The sequence below is a fragment of the Schistocerca nitens genome, chromosome 3 (assembly GCF_023898315.1).
Source record: "Schistocerca nitens isolate TAMUIC-IGC-003100 chromosome 3, iqSchNite1.1, whole genome shotgun sequence".
NCBI classification, from domain to species: Eukaryota; Metazoa; Arthropoda; class Insecta; order Orthoptera; family Acrididae; genus Schistocerca; species Schistocerca nitens.
The window spans coordinates 438,112,588-438,139,343 of NC_064616.1; the positions used below are offsets into that span (position 1 = coordinate 438,112,588).

Genomic DNA, 26,756 nt, shown 5'->3' on the forward strand with positions numbered 1-26,756 from the left:
TGGTAACATTAACATTTGTAATTTGATTGACTTTTCTGAGCTTAAACTTACTTATTATCGTTCTTCTTTTCATCTAAATGTAGTAAAAGCTCAAAAAATTTGAAACTATGTCTTTGTTTTTACGTAAATGTAAGGAAATTTATCATTCCCTGTAGTGCATATTCGCTTGGGATCAGATTTTATACATCGGAATAAATGCGTTATTTGTGTTCTTGTAAACCACCATATTATCACAGTCATTTTAGGGAGAGGATCACGTGAAATAATTCGTCAAATTAACTGAGGAAAAACATTTATTTGACTGAGCTTTTAGATGCCCTCTCAGGATACATATATCGTGAACGAAAGAGTACTTTAGAAACTTAGTAGAAAAATATTTCTTTATTACTGTGTTCAAATTGTAACAAAATCATAATACTGTTAAAATACTGTTTCAAGAACTATTACTATTGGGGAGAGTTGAATTCCTGTTTTCTGCTCATTAAATGGAAAATACACATTGAAACGCAAATGATTTAACCATCTTCAGTCAATAATCTTTCGCTGTTCCCAAGATATTCAACGCTATAAAAGCTATTTGCTATCTTTAGATGTTCACAGATTACATACAGTTCGACAAAGCCGGCAGACTCATTATATGACAGCAATTAGGTGAAATACGTCTTGATATTAAATGTATCAGCAATGTCTCATGCTAAAAAAGAAACTTCGGTTTAGGTTTTAAAAGCTGCATAACATTTATTTTTCGATAGTTATGACAAACATTTAATTTAAAGACAAACTCTTCTCGCAATATACGCAATATACACTTAAGATCTTCGAGAAAGCACCGTTTTTTCGGGAAACTAGATTTCGGCACTCTTTCAGTTTTCTTATTCGACCACAGTTGTGTGATATTCATTGTGTCATACACGCATCAGATATAATTCACGGTGAAAAATCACATTTAGTTAACTCAGGAATAATAAATACTTTTTGTTTCTGACTATGGTGATATATAGCCTAAATTAGAAATCACTCATCTTATACCGTGTGCTGAAGGACCGCTTGGGACGGCACTGCTGATTCGTGATGAAGAACTTCTACTACCTACGTCATTTTTCTGTTTATTCACTACACCTAAACATTTAAGAGAACTAATGATCGATTTTCTGACGGCAGAATTATTCCACGAATACAAGAATGGGTTGATAAGGTAATTTATGTTTGCAAACGAGAAGCAGAGACGATAAATGACATTAATTTCTGGAGAAGAATAGCCACATGACTTAATTATATATAAGACCGTATAAGGAGCCCATGAGAAGAGGTACACCCCCGTCACGTATAGAACAATTCGAGCAGACTTGGTATTTATGGCTCTCGGTGCAGAAAGGTGGTTACCATCCGGGCAGCGTACTGTGAAGATCACCTGCTGCGATTCGTCGCAGCGCCGCCTCTTTTTCACAGCCACTGCCTCCCTGAAACAGTCAAAATTGCCTTACGAAGAATGATCTATCAAAGTACTCTAAATCTGGGCAGCAAAGCTGTAGCTTCTCCAAAAGTTTAACTTCTGAAATAGACCTAAAATTTGCTCTGAATTTATTTTAATTATGTTCACTGACATTTGGTTTATTAGTTCTAGATCATCGTCTTGGACCTAACATTTCGTCACATTGTGGGGAGACATCATTAGAGACTATGGAGAAATCGGTCCGAATTCAACAGAAGTAATGACTGACATTGAATAACTGGGAAGATTTGATGTAAAATGACGCAAACAGTTTGTCTACAAGGAAAGCAACACACAGCGAAATCCACCTGCAAACGAACTGCATGAAACAATTCGATCCACTTTGGAATAATATCAAATCTGTATACGAATAAAGGCTTTATTTATCCAGAAAAGTCTTTATTTAGTCAGGATCAGTAATTATGATTCAAATACTCACCCCACTATCTTTCGTAAATCACTGGATATTGACAAGTGTTACATGAATATCCACAGAAACTTTCGTTTAGTGCTAATGAAAATACACTCTAAGACCAAAAAAAAAAAAAAAAAAAAAAGACGCTCCACAAAGGAATGACTCGGACGAAGCAGAAATCGTTAGATATAATGCCTGTGTGAGGACAAAGTAATTATTCCAATTTCAAAAAAAATGAATGATTCATTTAAGTAAAAGAGAGTCATAGATTCAACAAGTCTGAGCCGCAGACTGGGGACCAGCTCATCATTTGTCTCAACTAGCGTGAAAAAGAACCTAAGACTTCCCCGTGATCAGACAAATGGCATTTAATCTGCCGCATGGATTGCATATGGGTCTCACTAATCTCCTTGTATCGGAAGTTAGAGCGATGAATTCCAGTTAACACTATATTAATCTTTTGAATACTTTAGTTGCTCTTGTCTTCCGTACTACTACAACGTTTGAAGTTTTTGTATACCGCAATGGAAAAAGTTACCGCCCATGCGAGTAGTTATCTGTTTACATGGTCTCTGATGATAACCCCCGCGGCAGCCAAGGATACATTAGGCAGCAAATATTGCCTAAGAACTAAAACGCCATATGAAACTGTGGATCTTAGTATCGGCTATGGAAGACTGTACTTTTCTAAATTATCTCACAGCTGGATTATATGGGGATGAGTTAAATGAAAATTGAAAGTAATCTCCAGTTAATAACGAATAAGATACTGGTAGGGTTATCTATAACATACGTATCTGTTATAATGTGAGGAGGATGTAAGTTAGATGTTGCTGTTGTTTGATTCTACTAATGATTCAATATAAGGGTCGCCAGATACTCGAGCTTCAATGATTGGTACAAAATAAATGAATATTTCTTACGCCGTTTAGGCTGATCAAAAGTGATCTGTTTTCTAAAAGACGATTTGCACCACAGAAGCGTTAAAATATGCTACTTCTCCCACATATAAGTGTGCCTGATGACCTAGGTTAATATACGTTCAAGTGACATGGTATTAACTAACCGCTTAAGTGATGTCAAGGGTATTGGAGTTTACACATTTACTTTACAAAAATAGCTTTTATAGTTTTGAGTCGAGTCATTCACACGCAATTAAAAATTTACCACCTTACACTGATGTCCCCTGAAATACGAAGATTATTCGGAAAGTAAGGAACGATCGGTCGCGAAATGGAAAATACGGTGAAAATCAGATGAAGCTTTGCACAGGTGCGTTGGGCACTGTGTCTAGCACGCCCGTCGATCGCATCATGTCGCTCTTTTCGGTTCTGAGTTCACAGTTAGAACGTAAAGATGGCTAGTAATCAGTGTCTCTTCGCCAAGTATGAGGGCCTGACGAAAGATTTCGCCTGAAGCTATGATATCCACATAACATAACTATCATGCGGTTAGTTCTACACGACAATTCTCAGCAGCACTCTGCAGGGGCAATGAAGATGCTCCTGCAGCGTTTTCAATGGGACGTGTTTGATCACTCACAATACAGCCCGTAACTGGCTACCCTGAGGTTCATCTCTGATCAAATGAACCGCTGGCTATGAAGACAATATTTTGACACAGACAGCGAGCTGCAGTCCAGAGTAGAAAATTGTCGAAATGCACTGGCGGCTGTCTTCTACAATGAGGGAATTGAAAAGTTGGTACAACGCTGTGACAGATGTCTAAGTCTGAGCGGCAGTGTAGAGAAGTAGCTGGAAGGTGTAGCTAACCGTTGCAAATAAAACAGTTTTGATTTTCGCTGTGGTTTCCATTTCGTGACCTATCGTTCCTTACTTTCCAAATAGCCCTCGTACAACATACCGAAGATACTGGTATCATGTTTATTACAAATGGTACGGTTGTATATTACTCAGTGTCAAAGCTGCTACAGTAAGGAGTTATCATTGAACATGAGCCAAATGCAACTCATATATGGTCTACAGAAAAATATAAAAAAATATAAATGTGCAGAGCAACATCTTAAAATCTGGGGAAGGTGAAGTCTGAGTTTTAGATTACATTGTGTCACCATCCATATAAGTTTCAAATAATCATTAAGCCTCGTGTCATTCTGAGTCAAGATAATTAACGTTTACTGCGCAGGAATACCACGACTTGGCATGTGTCTACCCACTAACCACATCTGATTGCATGATAAATCTCAGATGGAACTATCCTTCCAACATGTTGCTTCTCTGGTGTGTCTCGACGACCAGTGTCAGTGCAGTAAGGTGAACTATAACCTTCATGAAAGCTATTTTTCGTGTCCTGAATTTTCAGGCCTATCGATGCATGACACGGCTAATACGTCCTCGTCCGTGATGAAGATGATGTCACCGCGGAGTGGCTGCAATTTATACTTCTGACTCAGCTGCACAGTTCCGAATTTTGCTTTTCTCCGACTACTTTTGTACACCCACGTTAAAAAATATGTTTCCTTATGCCTCAGATATGGAAGCCCTTACGACGCAAGTAGTTGTGAGAGAGGGAAAATTAAGTATAAGGCAAATGAATTTTGGTACAACAAAATTTAGTTTTGCCGTCAAAGAGCTACGTAACCTCGTCTACGTCACAGGTGATGAAAACCCGTTTCAAATTTACACATATTCTAGTTATCGCAGACCCATTGAAAAGCTGTTCCCATCAGACACAAGCGTTTAAAGGATGGCCATTGTCTGGAAAGTCTGGAGGGTGCTAGAAGTCTGCAGATACAAATCAGTATGCATAAGTTTACTGTCATAACGATCCATCCACTTTGCGACTGACGGCGATATCAGAAAACGGTTAAAGTTATTTTTCTCTTCTTTGATGATGAATTAGATAAACCTGTGGATTGAATTTGAGACGTAAAAAACAGACAAATGCGAGTAGGAATCGCGCTCTGAGGATTCCATACGAACTTAATTATTTATACAGATAGTCCATCTGTATGCTTTAATATTGAGTATGCGAGTATCAGATAGGCGTGGTAAATGGCCGTATCTTTTGGTTCCATTGTCTTCGAATCTTAAATGTTTTACACCGTGGGATTTAATATTTGAAGTAAATTTCAACTTGATACCTTTATCCATACCTGAGAGAAAGGGTCCTTAACAGTCGGACAGAGAGACAGACGGACAACCTATGGCAAAAAAGTGATATAATTGAAAATTAACAGTTTTCTTTTTTTGCTTTACTTACACTGTGTAACCAGGCTTCTTGTCAATTTTTATGATTGGTGGTCAACAGATAGTTTCCTATAGGCTTTGAAGAGTGAATTTCCGAGTATAGAAATATATGCCATAAATAACCGTATCTTTCACTGTATTGACTTAGAAGCTAAAATTTTTACATCCCAAGTGGTCGTATACCTTGGTATTTGACGTTAATTTCAACTCAACACCTCTAACCATTACCGAGGAAAAGGAAACTTAACAGGTGGACAGGCTTACGTACAACAAAGAGATACTGTAAGGGTTCTGTTTTTACCGATTCAGGTACAGCACCCCAAAAATGAAATAATAAACATTATTGTATATAAAGATTATTGTATATAAAGATTATTATTGTCATACTTCAAAATTTTCATTAACGTACCCTCTATGCTAAGTACCTTAGTTTAGGGCCTTTCATCTAGAGTTCTTATCCCCTCAGAGCCTTCCATAAATAACCTTGCTACCTTGAGGCAGAGGAGACTGTTCATCGCAAGTCGACATTTTGCTCGAAATTTTTCACAATAAAATCCCTCAGTAACGAAACCATATGTTTGACCATGTTATAGAAGTGATATCGCTCAAAAGTGGTCGTCATGGCTAACCTTTTTCAAATACCGTGGAACCAGAGAAAGACATTTTACTGTTCATAAAGAGGTAATATCGCTACACCTGCAGAACTTACGCTTTCCTCTATAATCTCAAAAGGTTTAGGAATATCTTTCCAGGGGATGTGAACCGTGATACTGTGCAATCGCTCGTCTTACGGAACCCCCACTAAAGCATTGAACATTGCATGGGAAGTGAGAACACTGGACTTCAGTAACTAAACAGGAATGCTTCTGCTCATTATACTTGCAACGTCCGTCTATTTAACCATGTCATTGCTTCACACGCCCATTTACGTTGGTAGCGGCCAGACTTGGTCCTGACTACCATACGCTACGTACGTTTCTGCATCCCAGTACTTAGCATCAGAGGGGAAGCACCTGTCATCTCATTATAATCGAGACACAAGGTCTCACGTATTTAGTACCCTAGATGTGTCCACCCGTAAAAATCTGCAAACTCCTAAATAGCAGCCGTCCGCCTTTGGAAGAAGCTACCCTGGACTCTGCACAGAATGAAATACAAAGCTACTCTTAAGAATAATCCGAAGAATTTCACTATCTCACCCTAATATCGTTTCCTTAAAAAATTAACGTATTTGGGTGGTCTTTCCCTCTGACAAACAGTAAAGCAAATGATCCCATCTTCTCCCATTACGCTCATTTGTCTGTCATTTTTCGTCAGGCACATAACTTTCTTCTCCTTCAACTTCGTTAATGTTGTTTTCGTCTTTCACTCCCTCTCACATGTACAGTGCTGCTAGCAACCGAAGTTTAAATCGACTTTCCTGTTATATGTCTTTATTGTTGCTGAACTAATCTAAAACTAAAAAACTAAACTCTGCCCGAAGACGCCATGAGGGCCCAACGGTAACTACCGGCCGTTGTGTCATCCTCGACCCTCAGGCGTCACCGGATGCAGATATGGAGGGGGATGTGGTCAGCACACCGCTCTCCCGGCCGTATATCAGTTTGCGAGGCCGGAGCCGCTACTTCTCAGTCAAGTAGCTCCTCCATTTGCCTAACAAGGGCGGAGTGCACCCCGATTGCCAACAGCGCTCGGCGGATCGGATGGTCACCGATCCAAGTGCTAGCCCAGCCCTACAGCAATTAACTTCGGTGATCTGATGGGAACCGGTGTTACTACTGCGTCGAGGCCGTTGGCGAACACATCTAAACAGCGTTTTATTTCTGCACTACAGGAATTTATAAATGTTATAAGTATAAGGGGCCATCAAATGGAAATGGAACAGATTGGAAAAAATCAGTTGCTGTTTATCACTTCAAAAGTTAGTGGCATAATTGCTAATACCAGTGTACCACTGTGAGACAAGACCGTCATTGTCTCCGTGGATAAATGTTTGCGGTTGCCAACGGAACCATGATTGCAGCCAGGCGTGCACCTCTTCTTCAGAAGAAAATCGACGGCCACGAATGTCTCTCTTCAGGGCACCAAAAAATTTAAATCGCATGGGGAGAGATCGGGACTGCATGGAGGATGTGTAAGGGCTTCCCAGCGAAAATTTTGTAGCATTGTAAGATGCCTCGGTACGATCATGGTCCCATAGACAACTGCAAATATTTTTCCATTAAGACATCGACATAGGGATAACTTTATTGACAGTTACGGCGCTCACTTGTGAAATAATAAACAGTTTGCTTACTTTTTCTCCATCTGACTCATTTTCATTTGACTGTCCCTTATGTATTAGATGTAACTCATTATATGCTTTTCATAATGAATGTCACGTTAAATGAGCGGAATTTAGATGTAAGGCAGGGCCTGTTGGCCCTAATATTGCCAGGTTAAATACATCAACAAAATATAAGTATATTTTTTATAACTTTATAACAACAATATATTTGAAATTTAGTGGGTTCGCAAAGTAGTGCGTAAATAATTAAGTTTAATCTGATGAGAAAGAACAATAATCCACTGACTTTATGACGTCCGTGTTTACAGTTGTATTATTGTTAATAACTTAACAAACTCAGATACTTGTTTCACCCGTCAGAAGCGAGGATCATCAGCTAACCAGTTACCCAGTGATAACTCCTTGGGGGCTAAAAGTACAGTTCTCTACTACAGACAAACACAAAGTAATGTATGACAGAAGTTCCGGATTGACGACCACTAGTATGCTACAAGCCACTAGCTTGTGTGAAGATTTTGACTTTCGCTAACCGTTAATGATAATTTGAAATTTCCGTCTCTTCATATAAGACACAAAATGAGAACGAATACAAACAGCACAAAGCATGATCTGCGGACAGCTCAAAAACAGAATTCTGTAAATGAAAAAAACTGTTGGAGCAAGACTCGAGCTGCCACTACCGCCTTTCACATGAGATGAACTTTCTAAAGTATACACACTAATTTCGACGAGTCACTAACTCTCACATATTTTCCAAACTCCACACAGCTGCTCACAACATGCCTTGCTGAACTGAGAGCAAACATATGTTGACAAATGTTTCAGCAATAGCTGCAGTGTCCTTTCCAGAAAGGAAGCTTAATCCCACAGCAGTGTTTCTTTTAACAAAACACAATTATACTCTCACCACATAACCCGGGTTTGACACAGAGGATCTGATCTGCCTAACAGTTTATGAAGAAATTTATTCAAGGAGAGGAAAAAATTAAGAGGATTTTTGCTTCTGAATAAGTCTCTCGAATATGTGGTCCTCGAAGCCTTACTCATTTAAAAAATTGTACTAACCTGTGTGAACCTACCAACAGCAAGAATTAATCTTGTAACTGAAATGAACTGTATAGCATAGTTTAGGTATATAAAAATAGCCAAATGAATGAGACACCGAAACAGTAAATGATCTGACTATGAGAATTCAATAAGCTACGAATTCCGATGTGCTGTAATCAGAGTCTCTAAATGAAATGGTAGGTAATCAAAGAGAATCTGCATATGTTTGAGGTGAATAGAGCGCCATTCAGTTGCCACCCAAATTCACAAAGCATCGACAACGGTGCCATAATTAACAAGCTGTCGACCAGTCATAACCCAGAAAAGCTCAATGGTCGCCAAGTCATGTGAACTTTCTATTGTTGGAATTCTGTCAGGTTCGACATACCGAAAGAGGAACACAACATCATGTTGTTGGCAAACGCACTTACGGCTACTAACGTTTCCACAGACCTTCTAAAATCGGTAGCGAAAATCTAACGTAAGGTAATTCAGGAAACAGCTTCTGGAAATGAGGTAAGTATACTTGGTTGTTCACAACTTCTCCAAGCTATGTACGGATAAACGAAGATACCCGGAGAGGCGAAACAGAGTCGACGACATCGAGGTCGGATGTTAGAACTATGACTGAAACCAGTGAGACTTAATCGGTGATAACACATCGCGTCAGCTTTCCACACTACAGCAGATGAATTTCTACATAAAACCACAATATTTACAATATGGAACACACACCGTCGAACATTTTCTCTCCACTTTGCTCTCTTCACTTTGTATTTAGTTAAATAGAAGGACAAATTACACGAAAATACCCAAGTAAATAGTGAACATACGTATGGAGTGATACTATTGTCAATTAAACCGACACTTTATTACGACCGTTATGAAAAGTGTGGGACGAACCTGTGAACACGGTAATGAATAACGGTGACGGTTATAATGATACTGGCATGCGTCAACATGCCTATAGCCGTCACAAACTCTACAGGAACAACAGCCTCCACGTCGCAGATGATACCATCCGTCCAGTTGTTCCAATACAAAAGTGGGGAACAAGTAGCCAATGGGCACACCCACACGGTAATAAGCAGCGTCGCAGAACGCCTGGAATCAAGCAAACCATCGCACATTAATTTTAACTTTACCAAAGGACGTCAGAGTCACTTTCAAGCAAAAGTTCCACATTAGATTACGAATATAATTATGAGCCCGTTATTGTTGTTCATTATTACAATACAGTTGCTCTGTATCTTTAAGAGAGTCGTAAATCGTCATTTCGAAACACATTTGCTTTTTTTAAAAACATGAAGCGATTTCCCAATCAGTGTAAGGAACAGATGAAACTGCTGTGTCGTACAATCACTATCAGTACACTATTATTAACACACTATTTGGTATTAGAAAAGTTTACTGACTAGGGGTGCAAAATAAATGTTACACAACCGGACACATGTCCAGATGGTGCAACACTCAATCGCCTTATCTATACTGCTTATCTAGTCCTCAACGCTGTGTGAGATCCCTTATTCCGCAGATTAACTACAATCAGCTTCTAACTTAAACATCGAGGAGATTGACCGTTCGGCATGGTGAAACGTGTTCCTCGGTATTAGTTACTTAATTATTATATATATATATATATATATATATATATATATATATATGTGTGTGTGTGTGTGTGTGTGTGTGTGTGTATGTGTGTGTGCATTTCGAATGGACCAAACTGCTGAGGTCATCGGTCCCTAGCCTTACACACTAATTAAACTAGCTTATGATTAGAACAAAACACAAACCCATGCCCGAGGGAGGACTCGAATCTCCGGCAGGAGGGTCTGCGCAGTCCGTGACATGGCGCCTCTAACCGCGCGAGGGCGTATGTGTGTGTGTGTGATACTTAGATAGCTTCAATAGCCGCCATTTGGATCTTCAGGCATGTTATCAGCAAGGAAACACAATACTGACGCTCTACGAGACTGAGTTTGGAATGTTACGTATCTGAACTTTGTAGGTGTTTTAGAGATTTATAAGGGGGAATGGATAGATTGAACTTAAGGTATTACACATGTGCTCTGGCAGAAAGAAAAAGACATCTGATCAGGTCGGTAGAGGCTAATAAATATAAGATGAAATAGAGGTTTTGCGCTATTAGGACAAGTAAACAATATGAAAATAGGGATGTGGTAAGTTATTATCAACAGAAAACTGAACGCATTGTCGTAGCCAAAACAGACATGAAGCCAACAACCATAGAGGTACATGTTCATTTGCCTCCTAGCTCCGTACATGATAAAGAGATTAAAAGAATGTATGGTGAGATAAAGGGAAGTATTCAGATTTTTATGGAAGACGAAGAATTACGTTTGGCGGGGACTTGAATTCGATAGTAGGAAAGAGAAGAGACGGAAAGAACATCACGTGGAAGAAAGGAATGAAAGGGGAAGCCGCCTAGCAGAATTTTCGGCGAACCCTAAGTTAATCAATGCAAAGAGTTGGTTTAAGGATCAGGAAAGAAGGTAAAATACGTAGAAGAGATCTGAAGACACGGAAGGTCAAAACCACATTTTAAACTGCAGAATACTTCCAGGAATAAATGGTTACGAACTACAGATTAAAGTGGAGAAACTGCACAGAGGTAGGATAATGAGGAGATTAGACTAGTTAAACTGAAGAACAAGAGGCTACTGAGAACTTGAAAGAGACCATTATGCAGCGACCTGCTCAGACGAAGGAAAGGAATACAGTAGAAGACGAATAGTTAGCTTTCAGAAAATAAATAATAAGGAGAGCAGAGAACGAAATATGCAAGAAGAAAAGAGCTAGTAGAAATCATTGGATAACACATAGGATAGTGATAAATTATGTAGGCAAAATGGAATACAAATTCTAAAAATGAGATTCTACATCTACATCTACATTTATACTCCGCAAGCCACCCAACGGTGTGTGGCGGAGGGCACTTTACGTGCCACTGTCATTACCTCCCTTTCCTGTTCCAGTCGCGTATGGTTCGCGGGTTCCTGATTGGCAGGAACTGCTGAATACCTGAGCAGTTATTGACAGAGCACAAATGAAGACTGTAGAAACATGGATGACTAGGAGGAAAATAGATGTTTCCAATAGGAAAATCAAAGAGACCCTTAGAAGAAAGAGGAGCAATGATATGAATATCAAGAGTTCAGATGGAAGGCCATTACTAATCAGAGAAGAGAAACCTGTAAGCTGGAAGAAATGTAAAAATGACCTATACAAGGGAAATCTACTTGAAGACAATATTCCTTCTTGACCCTCGCCTTGCCCTCCTATCCCAAAAGTTGGCGTGAGCCCCGTCACCACATTTCATGATGAATCCGTGATCATCTTCCACGGTACGGTGCACCAGCACGTACAGACCAACGAACGGATAAAATACGAAAAAACAAAAAATTAAAAATAAATAAAAGAACAAAAGCAAACAAGTACATAAAGAACTCGTTTCCTTTTTACTGGGATCTCCTATCCCTCAGTCCGATCGCCCTTAAGGGTTGGCTCTCGAACGATGGTCGCTTTTAGTTATCTTAGTTTAGTTTCCTTAGGAGGAGGGGGGGTGGTTAAGGGGGAAGTTTTAAGTGTCGTTGGGATGGCAACACCTGAAGAGAGATCTGTTTATCTGCTTTTAGTAGCGTCACAAGCGGCGGTGCACCGTACGGTTAGTACTGTTTGTTTTTGTTTTCATTCACTAGGTAGAAACAAAAAATTAAATACCAGAAATCAGAAAAATGTAACAAAAAAGGTCGCTCACGCAAGCTTCTGCGGTGGCACTCCACCCGGGGGTAAGCCGGTTCGGATCCTGGCAGTGGAAAAAATTTTCACCTTCAGTATTTGGCCGGCCAGCGGAGGAGAGGTGGTTGCGTAAGGTTTCTGACCAGCAGATTTTGTGCAGTGTCCTGGTTTAAATACCAAACCTCTCCACAATGTCTCATGAAGTGAGCGCATGTGACACAGTTGACGATGATTCGTCCGTCGGATGGGAACGTTAAGTTTGGCGGCCTCCTCTGTCTCCCTTCTCTCCACATCAACATCACAATTATCATCATCATCATACAAACATTACTACACAGACACACCGACATACACACACACGCATACACACACACACACACACACACACACACACACACACACACACACACACACACACACTAATATATGAATGTAGTAGTCTACCAAGTTGCAAATAAGTTGATAAAAATAAATATTATAGAAAGGCAAGAGGAAGAGTGTGAAGCTGTGATGGAAGATATGATACAAATTCTTCTAAGACTGTTCGGTAAATTTCAAGCACATAACTAGAGGACCGAAGACTTGAGTGTAAGCAACAGAATGGTTGATCAGACAGCCAAACGCTTGTGCTCCAAGTGGGGCGCAATAAATCCCTGATGGTAATGCGAGAATCCAACGTGAAATTTTACTTAGGGTTCTCGTAGGTTGTCGTCAGGATAATCAAACACATCGGATGCGACCATGGCTAGAAGCTGGATGCTGCAAGTGCTGCAGTTAAGCCTGCAACACACTAAAGGGGCAACTGTCGCCCTGATTCGTTGGCTAGGAAGACAGGAGGTGGACGTGGTCGTGATCCTGGAACCCTGTCTGCACAAAGGGGGTGTTTCAAGGCACGGAGGAAATTGAGGTAAGTTGATTTGTGCTATGAATCTAAAGAACTCCTGGGCATGCACTTATGATCAGAACAGTATTTCATTCATGCTGATGACAGACACTTGTTACAGGGACTTAGTTACCTTCCAGATTAAGCAGCGTGAGGAAGGCAGCACGAAGGAAACGGTATTGGTCTCAGCTTACTGCTCTTTTCTAGGAGGTGACGAGACTGGTAGACAGCTGCTACCGGCAGAATGAACAATTGATAGTTCGTTGTGTGGGGAAGCAGCGACAACAACAGCAGAGGTGAGTACTTTCTTGAATTTTTACTCTGGAGTAACCTGCATATCCGGAATAGGGGCAGGAAACCTACGTTCAGGAACGAAAGGGAAGAAGTAAATTTGGGTCCATTCTACTGGGTATCTATGTCAAACAATGGCATGTGGCGTTGGAGCCATCCTTATCTGATCACACGTGTATTAAGTCTGAGGCTGATAAGGGTGTTATGCAGAGCATGGCTTACAGGAGCCATAGGGAAACAGAATTAGAATCTTACAGAAAACACTTCAACTTACTCTTATCTGACGTCAGAACTTCGACAAGGAATCCAACATATTTTGAGAACATGTCAGACGCAGTAACATCTGCCATTATCACCAAGTACATATATATCTGCCCAGTCACGAAGAAATATACAGAATGTACCTTGGTGGAACTTCATCATGGAATTATAAAGGAAGACTGATCCACCTTGCAAGACGAAAAGAACAATTTGTAAAATACTGAGAGGCCTCGCCAAATACAATCTGGCCAATAAGCAAGCGAAACTATCGTCCTCGAAGGTTCTGTATGAGGAAGTAGAAGGTACAGCTACTTTCGTCAGACTTCACAAAATCCCCACCAGAAAACCATCTAATTCAGGAGGTTCTATAAGGAAGGAGGATAGTTAATATACTAGGACGCCGGCCATAGTGGCCGAGAGGTTCTAGGCGCTACAGTCTGGAACCGCGCGACCGCTACGGTCGCAGGTTCGAATCCTGCCTCGGGCATGGATGTGTGTGATGTCCTTAGGTTAGTTAGGTTTAAGTAGTTCGTAGTTCTAGGGGACTGATGACCTCAGAAGTTAAGTCCCATAGTGCTAAGAGCCATTTGAACCAATATACTAGGACAGTGAATGAGACGCTGGATGTGCACCTCAAGACTCATTCCCTTCAAAACACTCTAGCAGACAACATAGACTAAGATTGAATCCCTGAGAGGCCCTCGTATACAGATAATCAAAGGAATAACTGTAAATCTGCCAGAGAATGTGTTGATTAAAAAAATCCAGTCGACGGATGGAACATTTGAACCACTTAAGTCACCTGACCAAGATGGAATCATTCTCTCTCTACTGCAACAAGCGGGGCTGAGTTTTTGGAGATTTGTATGCAAGGTGTTTCGGGTCAGCCTAGCGGAAGGAATCATTCCTAATACTTGGAGGAGAATGAGGGTAGTTTTCATTGCAAGCCAGAGAGATCTGATCATACCAAGGCCAACGTTACAACACCGATTATTCTTTCCATCTTTTTTTAAAAGACATTATAATAAGTTGGTTGTTGTGCACGGTACGGAAAGGAGGGTAACTAAGATTCCTCTACACGCAAACCAACAGTCATATCATCAGGTAAATCACTTGAAACAGTTTTCTCCAGCTTATTGGGAAAGTGGAGAATGCACTACACTTTCAGGAAACTGCTCTATGCATCTTCTTGGATAAGGAGGAAGCTTTTAGGAATACGACCTTCGAATCAGTGGTTAGGGCTACAGAAGAACATCATACGTAGGTGCATTAAGACAGCGTTAAACAGAAGAAAGGTGGAATCAAACATGATGAATCATAAAATGGTGACCAACACCATTAGGGGCTGTTCACAAGGATGGGTTTGGTCCCCAATACTGTGGAACCTAGTTATGAGTGAACTCACTGAAGCGTCAAATATTAGAGATTACTTTTGTCAAATATAAGCAGATGAATTAGTCAAAATAAAATTTCGCAAGTTTGGTAATACTTAAGAACTGTGCATTGAATATTGTGCCAAACTGGTGCAGGAAACAGCATCTAAGATTCAGCCCCAAACACACTGTTGCAGTACCATTTCTGAGCAAGCATATCCAGCACAGGTACTGGAGTCTTACGATTCACAATGGAACTGTACCCGTAGAGGGGCTAGCGAAGTATCTACGAGTAACCCTGGATGCGAAACCATCATGGACCCCTCACATAAAGAATAGACGCTTCAAGGCAAAAAGTGCTCTTCTGAGCATTAGATAAGTATGAGGAAGAAACTAGTGTCCAAACCCCAAGAGTATGTACTGGGTGTACATCATAGTAATAAAACCCATGACAATTTATGGGGCGACACTATGGTGGAAGAAAGCAGAAAAGAAGGTGGCTGCTAAAGAGGTTGGGGATGTGTAGGGACTCACCTGCTTAGCAGTAAGACTGGACATTAACAGCACACCCACTGCTGGAATGGACACCATACTGGGCGTGCCACTCGTAAACCTGTGGGTTAAAATGGAGGCAGCGGCAGGAGTATACGGGCTAAAATCTGGGTGTAACTGGACACACTTATAATATTCTGAATCTCACACCATTATAGAGAATGTGGTCCCATGTAAAATCGCTAAGCTGGTCTAAGACTTCCATTCAGTTCCACGTTGCCCAGTCTGGTGTGGCAGGTGAAGATAGCAGAACGAAAGCGGAAATTAAATAATTTACGTTCAAAAAATCGTTCAGACAAGAGAATCGTACAAACATACCACAATTTGACCGTGGAACAGACTCCCGTAGGGACGATATAGTAAGAAGCGTCTCTGGTGTAGAGAAACTGCTGAAAGATTTGAAAGAAAATAAATCACAAGGTCCGGATGGAATCCTAATTCGGTTTCTCTGGAGCATTGACCCCTAACCCATTTTGCATTTATCGTGAATCTCTCACCCAGCACAAAGTCCCAAGCGACAGGAGAAAAGTGCAAGTTCCTACAGTATATAAGAAGCATAAAAGGACAGACCCGCAAAATTACAGACCAATATCCCCAACTTCGGTTTGCTGCAGAATCCTAGAGCATATTCTGAGTTGGAGTACAATAAATTCCGTATTTCTAGATTTCAGGAAATCATTGGGCGAGGTTTCATACTGCAGGCTGTTAACGAAGGTAGCAGGATATGGAATAAGTTGACAAATATATGCATGGCTCGAAAATTTCTGAAGTAATGGAACCCAGCATGTTATCCTCGATGGTGAGAGTTCACTAGAGATAAGGGTATCGTCAGGAGTGCCCCAGGGAACTGTGATAGGAACGCTGTATGTACATTCTTGATTTGGCGGAAGGTATGGGCAGCAATTTCCCGTTCTTTGCTCATAATGTTGTGGTGTAAGCTAAAGTGTCGAAGTTGAGTGACTGTAGGAGAGTACAAGATGAGTTAGCGAAAATTTTCTAGTTAGTGTAACGAATGGCAGCTAGCTCTAAAAGTGGAAAAGCGTAAGTTAACGGGATGAGTAGGAAGAACAAACCTGTGCTGTACGGATACAGTGTTAGTAGTGTCTTGCTTGACACAGTCAAGTCATTTAAATATCTAGGCGTAACGTTGAAGAGCGCTATGAAATGAAACTATCATGTGAGAGTTGTCGTAGGGAAGGCGAATGGTCGACTTCGTTTTATTGGGAGAATTTTAATAAAGTGTTGTTCATCTGTAAAGGAGACGGCATGTACGACTGTGATGCGACGTATTCTTGTGTACTGCTCGAGTGTTTGGGATCCGTAGCAGGTCTGATTGAAGGAAGACGCCAAGAAATTTAGAGGAGGGCTGCTAGATTTGTTACTGGTACGTTCGAACAACACATAAGTATTACGGAGATGCTCCGGGAACACAGATGGGACTCCGCGGTGAGAAGACAACGTCATTTTCGAGAAACACTATTGTGAAAATTTACAGAACCGTCATTTGAAGCAGACTGCAGGAGGATTCTACCTGCTCCAACATATATTGCGCCCAAGGACCACGAAGATAAGATACGAATAATCAAAGCTCATACGGAGGCGTATAGGCAGTCACTTTTCCCTCGCTGTATTTGCGAGTGGTACAGGAAAGCAAATAACTAGTGGTGGTACAGGGTACCTCCGCCATGCAGCGTACGGTCACCTGGTGAGTACCCATGTAGATGTAAATGTAGATAGGACGTTCGGATAATGCCAGCTGACTATACAGTAACATACCACTACTTTAATAAACCTTTCCATGTAACAGTCGGAAGTAGGGAGCAGTGGAAGAAAGAAGCACAATATGGTGAAGGAGACGTGTCTGGTTTACTGACGGGTCGAAAATAGAAGAAGGCGCTCGGGGTGTGGTATGCGAAAGACAGAGTACACGAGGGGTCGCAATCCCTCTAGGGAAACCGGCCAAGGTTTCCAGGCGAAAATATTTGGCTTGAAGGTACGCGCAAAGGAGAATTTGCGTAGGTGGTACAAAGGCCGCAGGATATCCACTCATTCATACAGCGTAGCAGCTCTCAAATCGCTATCAGTTCCTCAAACGAGATCAAAGATAGTTGCAGGATGCCACAAAGACTTTTTTAGATTAGGGGAATGCGACAGGGTAAACATGTTGAGGATCCCTGGTCATTCAGATATTAGTGATTATGAACAAGCTGATAAGCTGGCCGGGACATGTGGGACGCCTCCATTTGTCAGACCAGAAACGGTCCTAACCGAACCTATGCATTAAGAGAATTAAGAGAAGTTCTGTAATCCTGGGGTTGAACAGGAGACAGACTAAACTCATGGTAGGATCAATAACAAGCCATGGAAACATTAAGGAGCACCTACACACGATGGCTGTAGAGAAAGAAGCCCCTATTTGTAGTCTGTAGGTTAATCTTCTAGTGCGGGGAGTTGGAGATTAAAGGACTGAGTATATTCGGGTCATCAAGTCCTGAAGAAAGTATGCCTAACGAAGGACCAGCGAAGGGCCTCCTACTACTACTTAAGGGTAGTGGTTGCTTTAATAGAACCACAGGGAATGAAACTGCACCATTAACCCTGTTTTGGTGCGAGAAATAGAGGGATAGGTCAGCTGTAGTTTTTATCTCCCTCTTCAAAACAAATAGAGAAAAGAAGCGAAAGCTTAAAGGTGGAAACAATTATAAAGATTTTACTTCAATAACCAGTAACAACAGCCGTACACTTTAAGATTTTTTTTTTAAAGAAAGCAGTTTAGGCAATTCATTTTTCCATCTACAGGCGCCCTACGCTTTTTTTTTTCTCGAATAAACGAGCTTAGCTTATAGCGTCACAAAACTGGATATCGTGACTCCCAGTCGTTGTGCAGCTGATTAATTGCTGTCACACTTTCGTCACACTTTTCGTCGTTGTGCAGCTGATTCATACGAAAGTGTGACAGCAATTAATCAGCTGCACAACGATTGTGATTCACGATATCCAGTTCTATGGTGCTATGCTATAAGCACGTTGATTTGTAAAAAGCGTATGGGGCCTGAAGATGGCAAAATGAATTGCCGAAACTGGTTGTTTCGAAATAAAATAAAATTCCTTCAAGTGTACGGTTGCTAGTAAAATTCATTGAATTGAATAGTATATACCAGACGATGTTCCCGGGCCATGATGGAACAACAGAGAATTATAAAGATGGTCTTTAAAAGGGAAATAAACTTGAAGATAATATTATTTAAGGGGATGTTAAGATATTTGAAGATTCGATGAAAGATATGATACTACTAGAAAGAATTGACAGGGCGCTGAAAGAACTAAGTAGATTAGAGGCCTCTGGAGAAGACGAAATTCCCACTGAATTATTGAAACCCATGGGACAACCACCCAAGACAAGTTAATCAACCTTTCGTGCAATTTATAAGAGACAAAATGGACACCCTCAGACTTTGTTTCTAAATTTAATTGTTAGTAAACTCTTCCCGAAGGTATTTGTTCGGAGTAGAGCTCTGTATGGCACTGAAATGTGGAAGGTAAGAAGTTCAGAGAAGAAGAGACTACACGCTGTTTAAATCTGATGCTACGGAAGTATACTGAAGATTTTGTGGATAAGTCCACTAACTGAAGAGGTGGTACTGAATCGAATTTGAATGGAAAAGGAATTTATACCACAACCTCATTAAAAGAGGGGTTCGGCAAACAGAATACATTGTGAGGCTTCGAGGAATCCTTTAGTTTGGTGATGGAGGAAAGTGTTGGGAGTTAAAACTTTGGGGAGAGGACAAGATTTGACTACAGCAAACAACTACTAACGGATGAAGATTGTGAAAATTATCGAGAGGTGACGAGACTTGAACAGGGTGGACATGGATGCAGAGATTCATCCAGCTAGTCACTACACTAATGACAACAACAATAACAACTATAACAACAACAACTCTCTCTAGTAACTCGTTTGCTTTCGCTAATTTACAATTCATCGTCTACTACAAAATGTATTCATTGGAGAATAGTCAAATTGGTAGGCTCCACGATGCTGATTGGTGTCCGGGTCGCTAGAGATGAATACATGTTCATGATGCAAGTAACCAGAAAGAAATGGCATTTTAATTTTTGCTGAAGTAAAAGAACAAATGAATTGAACCTTATCAAATGTACGCGGAGAAAACATCAGTGATATCTGAGAGGAATCATTCAAAGTAAGCATGAAGATTTGCAAAAAAGTGTAAGTTTAGAATAGTGGGTAAAGTATTTGGCTTGCAAACCAAACGACTGAGGATTAGGTTCTAATTTTAATTTCCTGTTTGGTTATTCGCATTAACTCTTACTTTCGGTTCTGTTCAGCTAAATGCTCTGTATTTCTCCAAATAAAATCTTGAGGAGAACAGTTATGATCCCGGCATCTGCCTTACACCGATTACAACTCTTCCAGAAACCTTGTTCACGATCTCAGGCTTTCTTGCCAGGAAAGTACTTTGCTAGGCAAATAAATGTAATCTGCACCGAGGTTATGTCAACCTATTTCCTTTTCTTTAAAATAAGGGAAATAAAGCTGATAATTTGCTCAGCATGTTCTTGAGTGTATCTATGACACAGCTGCCCAATGTACCTTCATTGAAATGAGTCTTTTTTGATTTCCGTTTTATGAAAACAAGATCGCCACGTTTGAGGATGCTGTGATCGTATCAATGGAGTCCGAAAAAATGAATTGCAAACGCAGCTTCTATTGTTTGTGCAGGGTGGTCAAAATAAAACTGTCCCGATAACTTTTTCCTTAAATTAGTAAGACAATAATCTAAACGACGATAGAGATTTATGGGTCCTGAAGTAAGATAAAAGTCGATATCTATATTATCAGAAAGATGCAGCTATCGCACCCACCGCACGTGCAACTTTGACAGAAGTTTATGAGCCGTTCGGTGCAGAGAGGAGTAAGCGAAGGCAGTAAAATTTCCTGCAGTCGAAGATCAGGTGATGTCATTCCTTGTGATTTGCACCTCGGCGGTAAGTTGAAGCGTTAGACGTACTCAGACAATCCTTATACATTCGAAGCGCCCATCTGAACATTGAATCAACTGTAACTGACATCCCTTGCAGAGTTGCTACGCGTGTCTCACAGATTCATAAATTGCGCACATCACTGCATGTACAGCAGCAGACGTCGTTCCAAACGTATTGTAAACTTTTGAAATATATTTCGCAACATCCTCGTCACATGCATTATTTTACCTCTCGTTCCCAATGCTCATTTGATCACAGGACATGGCTATGTGCAGCCACTTGGGTAATTCAGGTAAGAATAAGCCTGTATTTTCACAGCGTTTTAGTAGAGCGTTCTGTGTCTCTGTTTGTGAAAGGAACAATGTGACCAGTGTACACTTTTCATTTCTCGAAGGATCATTTACTGTAGATTTGAGATGTAGAAGGTACAAATAGGCCATTACCAACCAGCATGCCACATAGGCTATATTACACATCCAGATACAGTATATCACTTCCCTCTACATATTGAAAATTATTTCCACCACACTCATTGTATCACATTTTTCTTTTTATTTTTCTTTAACATTTGCATGTATAAATTATATTCTCATCAGCTAGGCAGAAACAAATTGTATAGAACCATTTCAACAAACGTTAAACACTCAGTTCGCTGTAACCTTATATAAATTTTTGTGTTATGTTCTTTATATTATAAAAATACCACTAACATTGCAATACTGAGAAGTGTTTGCTGTTGGATTCAGAAGCATCCGACCCACCTTACATTTCAAGGCGGTGGGTTACTGCTAATGAGATAAATAAATAAATAAATGTACATTTGAAACTGTGTTCGCTTAGTGGTCATCATTGGTCAAGAATAGCAGCTGATAACTGCTACAGTAACTATGGATCGTAGGTACCAGCGGGTAAAATGCTACAGGACTGAGCACTACCATTTTTGAGTCACCTTGGAGGACTGCACGAACCCAAGTTGTATGCTACAGTCTCCACACTGCCAATTTCTACCCCATTTGTCTATTACGAACAACAGCACAATTCCCCATCCCTTTGTTAAGGAAGGGAACTCTGAGAAAGGAATCTTGATCATTGGCGTCGGGTTCTCTTCACCAACGAGTACAAGGATTCAGCTGATTTCTGATGGTCGTCGCAGAAGAATGTAGAGGTTGTCAGCTATTAATGGGCGTCTCCGGCATTCGGTCCCACGGATGGTCGGGAAGGTGTGTCACTCTTGTTTTGGTCGATATAATATGTCTGACGCATCTCATTGCTATTGAGGATAATTTGAAGGTTGTGCAATATCATTTCAGTATTCTCTAACATATTGTCCAGCCCTACAGTCAACATTTCGGCGATGGATTCGCCTTTCAAGCGGATAATGCAAGCCCGCCTCGTCAACACCTGTCTCAAGGAGGCAGAATCACCCGAATGGAATGACCCCCGCTATCAGCTGACACCAACAGATCTGAAAGTGTTTACGACCTGTTGCAAATGGAGTAGTGTCGTCGTTGGTGCAGTCCTCACCACACCCTGAATGTTTATAGGACGGCCGCTACGGAAGACTGAAAGAGGCTAGAGCAGCAAAGTGTCGATCATCTTCTGGATAATATGCGAAGGAAGACTCGAGCATTTTACAATGCACAGGATCAAGAAAAACAGTACCAAATGTTACACAGCAACAAATTTTAATATCATTGATGCGCACAAATATACAATATTGAATCGACTGCCTTAACTGTGATTATTATTTCTTTTTAACTCACAGTAAAGCTATTTTTAAATTTCATAGGACTCATGCAGTCATTCCCTGCTCTTCCTAATTCTAAGCTCACTCATTTTCCCAGATATATAGTGGTGTACACTTTTTTGAGCGTTATTTAAAGAACTTGTTCTTCTCTTCATTTACTATGGTGACGTGTTCAGTGCAGATATATAAACTTTTTACAGTGTTTTGCATGTTGGTCACTTCTGCACGATCTTTTTCTCACAGCTCTTTAGAATGAAACAATTGTGAAGCATTGCAGAAGCGTACCTGAGGTTCATTATCTTCCTGTATTGCAGGGCATGCACGACAGCCACATAGCGATCCAGGGCGATGGCTCCCAAACTGTACGCTGAGGTCATGTGGGCGCTGCTCACGAGGAAGAAGCGCAGCACGCAGCTGAACCTCCGGGAGCCGAGCACGTCCTGCGCCCAGCAGAAGTAGCGGAAGACGAGGAAGTAGCCGGTGGCGACGCCGACGTACGTGTCGGCCAACGCGAGGTTGGCGGCGAAGCGCGCCGAAGCGGCCGTCCCGAGGACCGGGTAGTGGCGCCGGTAGCGGCACACGGACGCCACGATGAACGAGTTTCCCATCACCATCAGAGCCAGCACCGTGTAGTCGATGGCTGCCTGACCCGCCAACAGGGGTACGCCACCCACCTCATCGCTGACGCCACGGTCCAGGCAAGACGACATCACCAGCTGTAGGCCGACAGCACGCAATGACAACAAGCTCACATTCATTATTTTAATGTTTATACCCGGGCTCGGTGAGGACATGGTTACCACCCAAATTCACTAGTAATAGCATAATGCGATCATTTTAAGCAAGGAGTGTCGTGTTTTTAAAAGTGACCAAATATTAATGTCAAATATTACTACACAGCAATTGGAAAAAGAAGTCTTTGATAGGCTTGAAACACCAGTGCATCGCAGTCAACATGTCTATAACAAATACGAGGGTATCGGAAACCAATTTTCTATACAGAGCGTATCAAAATGAATAACCGGTTTTAAGGCTCTGTAGCATATATTACATCCCACTTAAAAATACAAATAGCCCATCAAATGAAAGAGCCACTCAGTTTTTCTGACAAGTGTTCAATGTGAGCGTCACTCGTCATACATCGAGTCGATAGGCGAGTTCTCCCAAAACATTTATATGTGTGTCTGGAGTAATTGTTGTAACAATGCTGTTTCTAAAGTCAGTTAGATCACCAGGTAGAAGACACACATACACATGATCCTTTATGAATACGCAAAGGTAAAACTCGAATGGCGTCAGACCTTGTGTGAACTGTCATACAAAACAGGTTCTATCATCGGGCTCCTTGCAGTCATTCCAGCTGTCGGGTACGACGTTATTTAACCAATCGCATACTGAGTTATGCCCATGAGGCAGCGCACCATCTTGCTCCCACATTAAGTTTGAGGTTCATCTTCTTCCAGTTCAGTCGAGTACGCGATGCAAAAGCGAGAAGATAGATGCAAGCGTGCAACGGAATCAGCTGCCTCGGCATCGCAGGAGCCGGCCGATCGCCGTCGGGCGGTGCTTGCGCCGCCGCCGGACCCATCGGCCACCCTGCTTACTACGACACAGGCTATGGTGGACGGGAAACAGCTTATGACGACATCGGCTTCAGAAACGGTACACTCTGGCAGCACCACGGATGACAACAACGGTGGGCTCAGGCCCCGGTCACGGCCGGTCAGCCATCGTCCTCGACAACGTTCGCGTTCTGGCATTAGAAACACCTCCACGATCAGGATTGTTGCATTGGGAAATGGGACCCCATCACGATTCCTATCGGATCGCAAGCTGAAGACGCAAGCCAATCGATCACCAAAGACGACAGGAAATGCACGAGCAACAAGCTAGGAACCGCGCCGCCAGGCGCGCTCAGTTAATATCAAACAATCACACGAATACAGAGTCCGACGAGGACCTACACACATGAGCCCGCCTCCGACTCCGACATGGACCACCACTCACGACTGACGTCGATGCTGACGAAAATTTCCAATTTGTCGGGCGGAATGAGGCTGGACGCAAAAGGAAAAACTCACAAAACATAAACATCAGCTAACTTCAATTACCTGTTCCGACATCCAATACATTCGTCCCTCTCCAGACTGGCGAAACAAATGGACATCACAGCACAAATGACGAATACGGGAGCAACTACTCAACCTACTCCGGTGCCGTCTGCGAAAGCTCCGATGCCAATGACCAAAATTCGACCTATCACAATTCAGTGTACAGGATCATTTGGAATCGATCACAGACTAGCGACTGGGTCTTCGTTTCTTTCTGAATGCAAAAATTCTGTTCTTTACGGATCAACCACCAGCTGCTAAGTCACTGAAAGTTGCGGTTAAGTACTTGCCAGCGGAGATCACTGCAGAAGCTGTTGAAAAAGAACTTAAATCCCTGGGATTTCTACAGTCGTCGATTCATCAGTTCAAATCTAGCGATAAACAGACGAATAAACTTGTGTATCAACCAATCTACTGCGTTAAACTCCCTGCAGATCCAACAAGTTAGTCTATCTAAGATGTGTGACAAATTCTGGGCAGTAAGATAAAATTGAGACTTATCGGCCAAAGGAAGGATCCCCACAGTTCAAACGCTGACAGCGGTTCTTCCACATGGCATACTCCTGCTCACTCCGCTGCGTCAAGTGTACTGTAAATGACCCATCCATGGAATGCACCACGACTGCCACTCAGAAACCGAAGTGTGTCAGCTCCCAAGGCGAGCATCCTACTACATGGTGGGGGGGGGGGGGGGGGGAGGGACTTCCTAGATTTCAGCATGCACTGAAAATCTACACGGCACAGCGTCAAGTAGCACCAGTTTGCCAGCAGTAACAAGCCTCAAACCCACCAGCAGCACCGATGCACACCCTAAAACAGTTCCCGTCATTGCAACCAAAGGCAGCGCCAAGTCCACCTAACCGCTGGAACTGACAACCGCCAATGGCAGCGGCTTCAGACCAACCTACCTTTGACTTTTGTGAACTGTCTCATATGTTGTCTAGCATCTCTGAATTTATGTCCACAGTCCACATTTCCATGGGATCCTCCTATGTGGAGATCTAAATGCGAAGCGCTACAGGTGGAAGTCTGACTGCTGCAACCCAAGGGGAGAACAATTCCATGTCCTTGAAAAACACCTGGGCAATTACCGTCGGCCTGATGATCCGACACACGTTCAGCACAACAGGACCCATTACTCTGATGATCTCGATGTGGCGATGCTAAAGAATCTCCTTCTCGACATCCAACTCACCACCATAGTGGACCTCATCTCAAGCCACAACCCAGTCATTGGTACAACCTGGACCACATGCTGTTGCCCACAACTATGTTCACAAACTGCGATCAGTACACTACACGGCTCAACAGCAATGCCAACCCAACAGTGGACGTTTCCAGCACTGAGAGAATTGATGAGGCCGTCTCATCTTTGACAGTGAAAATCAAACGATCATTTCGACAAGAGTCAATTCATGCCACACACCGAATTCGGCACTATGAGGCTTTTTCTTCCTTACTGCAAGACCTCAATACGCTCAAGAACAGGGTCCGAAACCGATGGAAACAGTTCTGCAACCCTGTGCTAATTCACTGCTGCCAATTTCTACGCACATGACGTGACAGCCGTTTTTCAAACACTTGTGCTTGTCCTCTGCGGTGGTTTATGCGTGTGAAACATTGTGTCGCGATAATGGTGATCCGCTTTATGAACTACTGAAATACTGTGTGAATGAGCACTTCTAGCCATGTCCGAAAGAAGACACCACACGGAATCCGCAGCTGTACTACGCATTATACAAACTGACGGTGGAGGGAGGACAAAGGAAAGGAAAGCATCTGATGACATCAGCAGCATCGGGACCTTATGCGGAATCGCCGACGACAAGTGAAAATGTGTACCGGACCGAGGCTTGCAGCCGGAGTCTCATGCCTACTAGGCAGTTGTGTTAACCACTGCGCCATTCAGTTCATCGCAAATGCTCGGATTATCTCGACACGATCCCCGGCCGACCCGCATTCCCCTCTAGTGCTACCTATCCGCAGACCTCGTTCGTGTCCTCCATGCTCGCTACTTTCAGTCCGCTGCTCGTGGTCTAGTGGCCAGCGTTGCTGCCTCTGTATCACGGGGTCCCGAGTTCGATTCCCGGCCGGGTTGGGGATTTTCTCTGCCAGGGGACTGAGTGTTGTTCTCATCGTTTCATCATCATCATCATCATCGTCATTCGTGACAGAGGCAAGACTGGACTGTGTAAAAATTGGGACGTCGTACAGGCGCTGATGACCGTGTAGTTGAGCGCCCCACAAACCAAACTTCATCATCATCATCGCTAGTTTCAGATTCCCGCTGGAAGTCGAACGATATTGCGCGTCCGCACCGAA

General features: G+C 42.1%; 1 protein-coding gene across 1 annotated transcript in view; it reads right to left on the reverse strand.

Moving 5' to 3' along the window:
* Nucleotides 1–343: 343 nt before the first annotated feature.
* The window catches only part of LOC126249622 (melanopsin-like), a 191,668-nt gene continuing 165,255 nt past the window's right edge, over nucleotides 344–26,756 (reverse strand). The window contains exons 2-4 of the mRNA XM_049951294.1: nucleotides 22,609–23,039; nucleotides 9,354–9,554; nucleotides 344–1,460 (exon numbers count right to left, since the gene is read on the reverse strand). Of these exons, the coding sequence (XP_049807251.1) occupies nucleotides 1,019–1,460; nucleotides 9,354–9,554; nucleotides 22,609–23,033 (1,068 nt within the window). The 5' untranslated portion in view covers nucleotides 23,034–23,039 and the 3' untranslated portion in view covers nucleotides 344–1,018. The remainder of the gene's footprint in view (nucleotides 1,461–9,353; nucleotides 9,555–22,608; nucleotides 23,040–26,756) is intronic.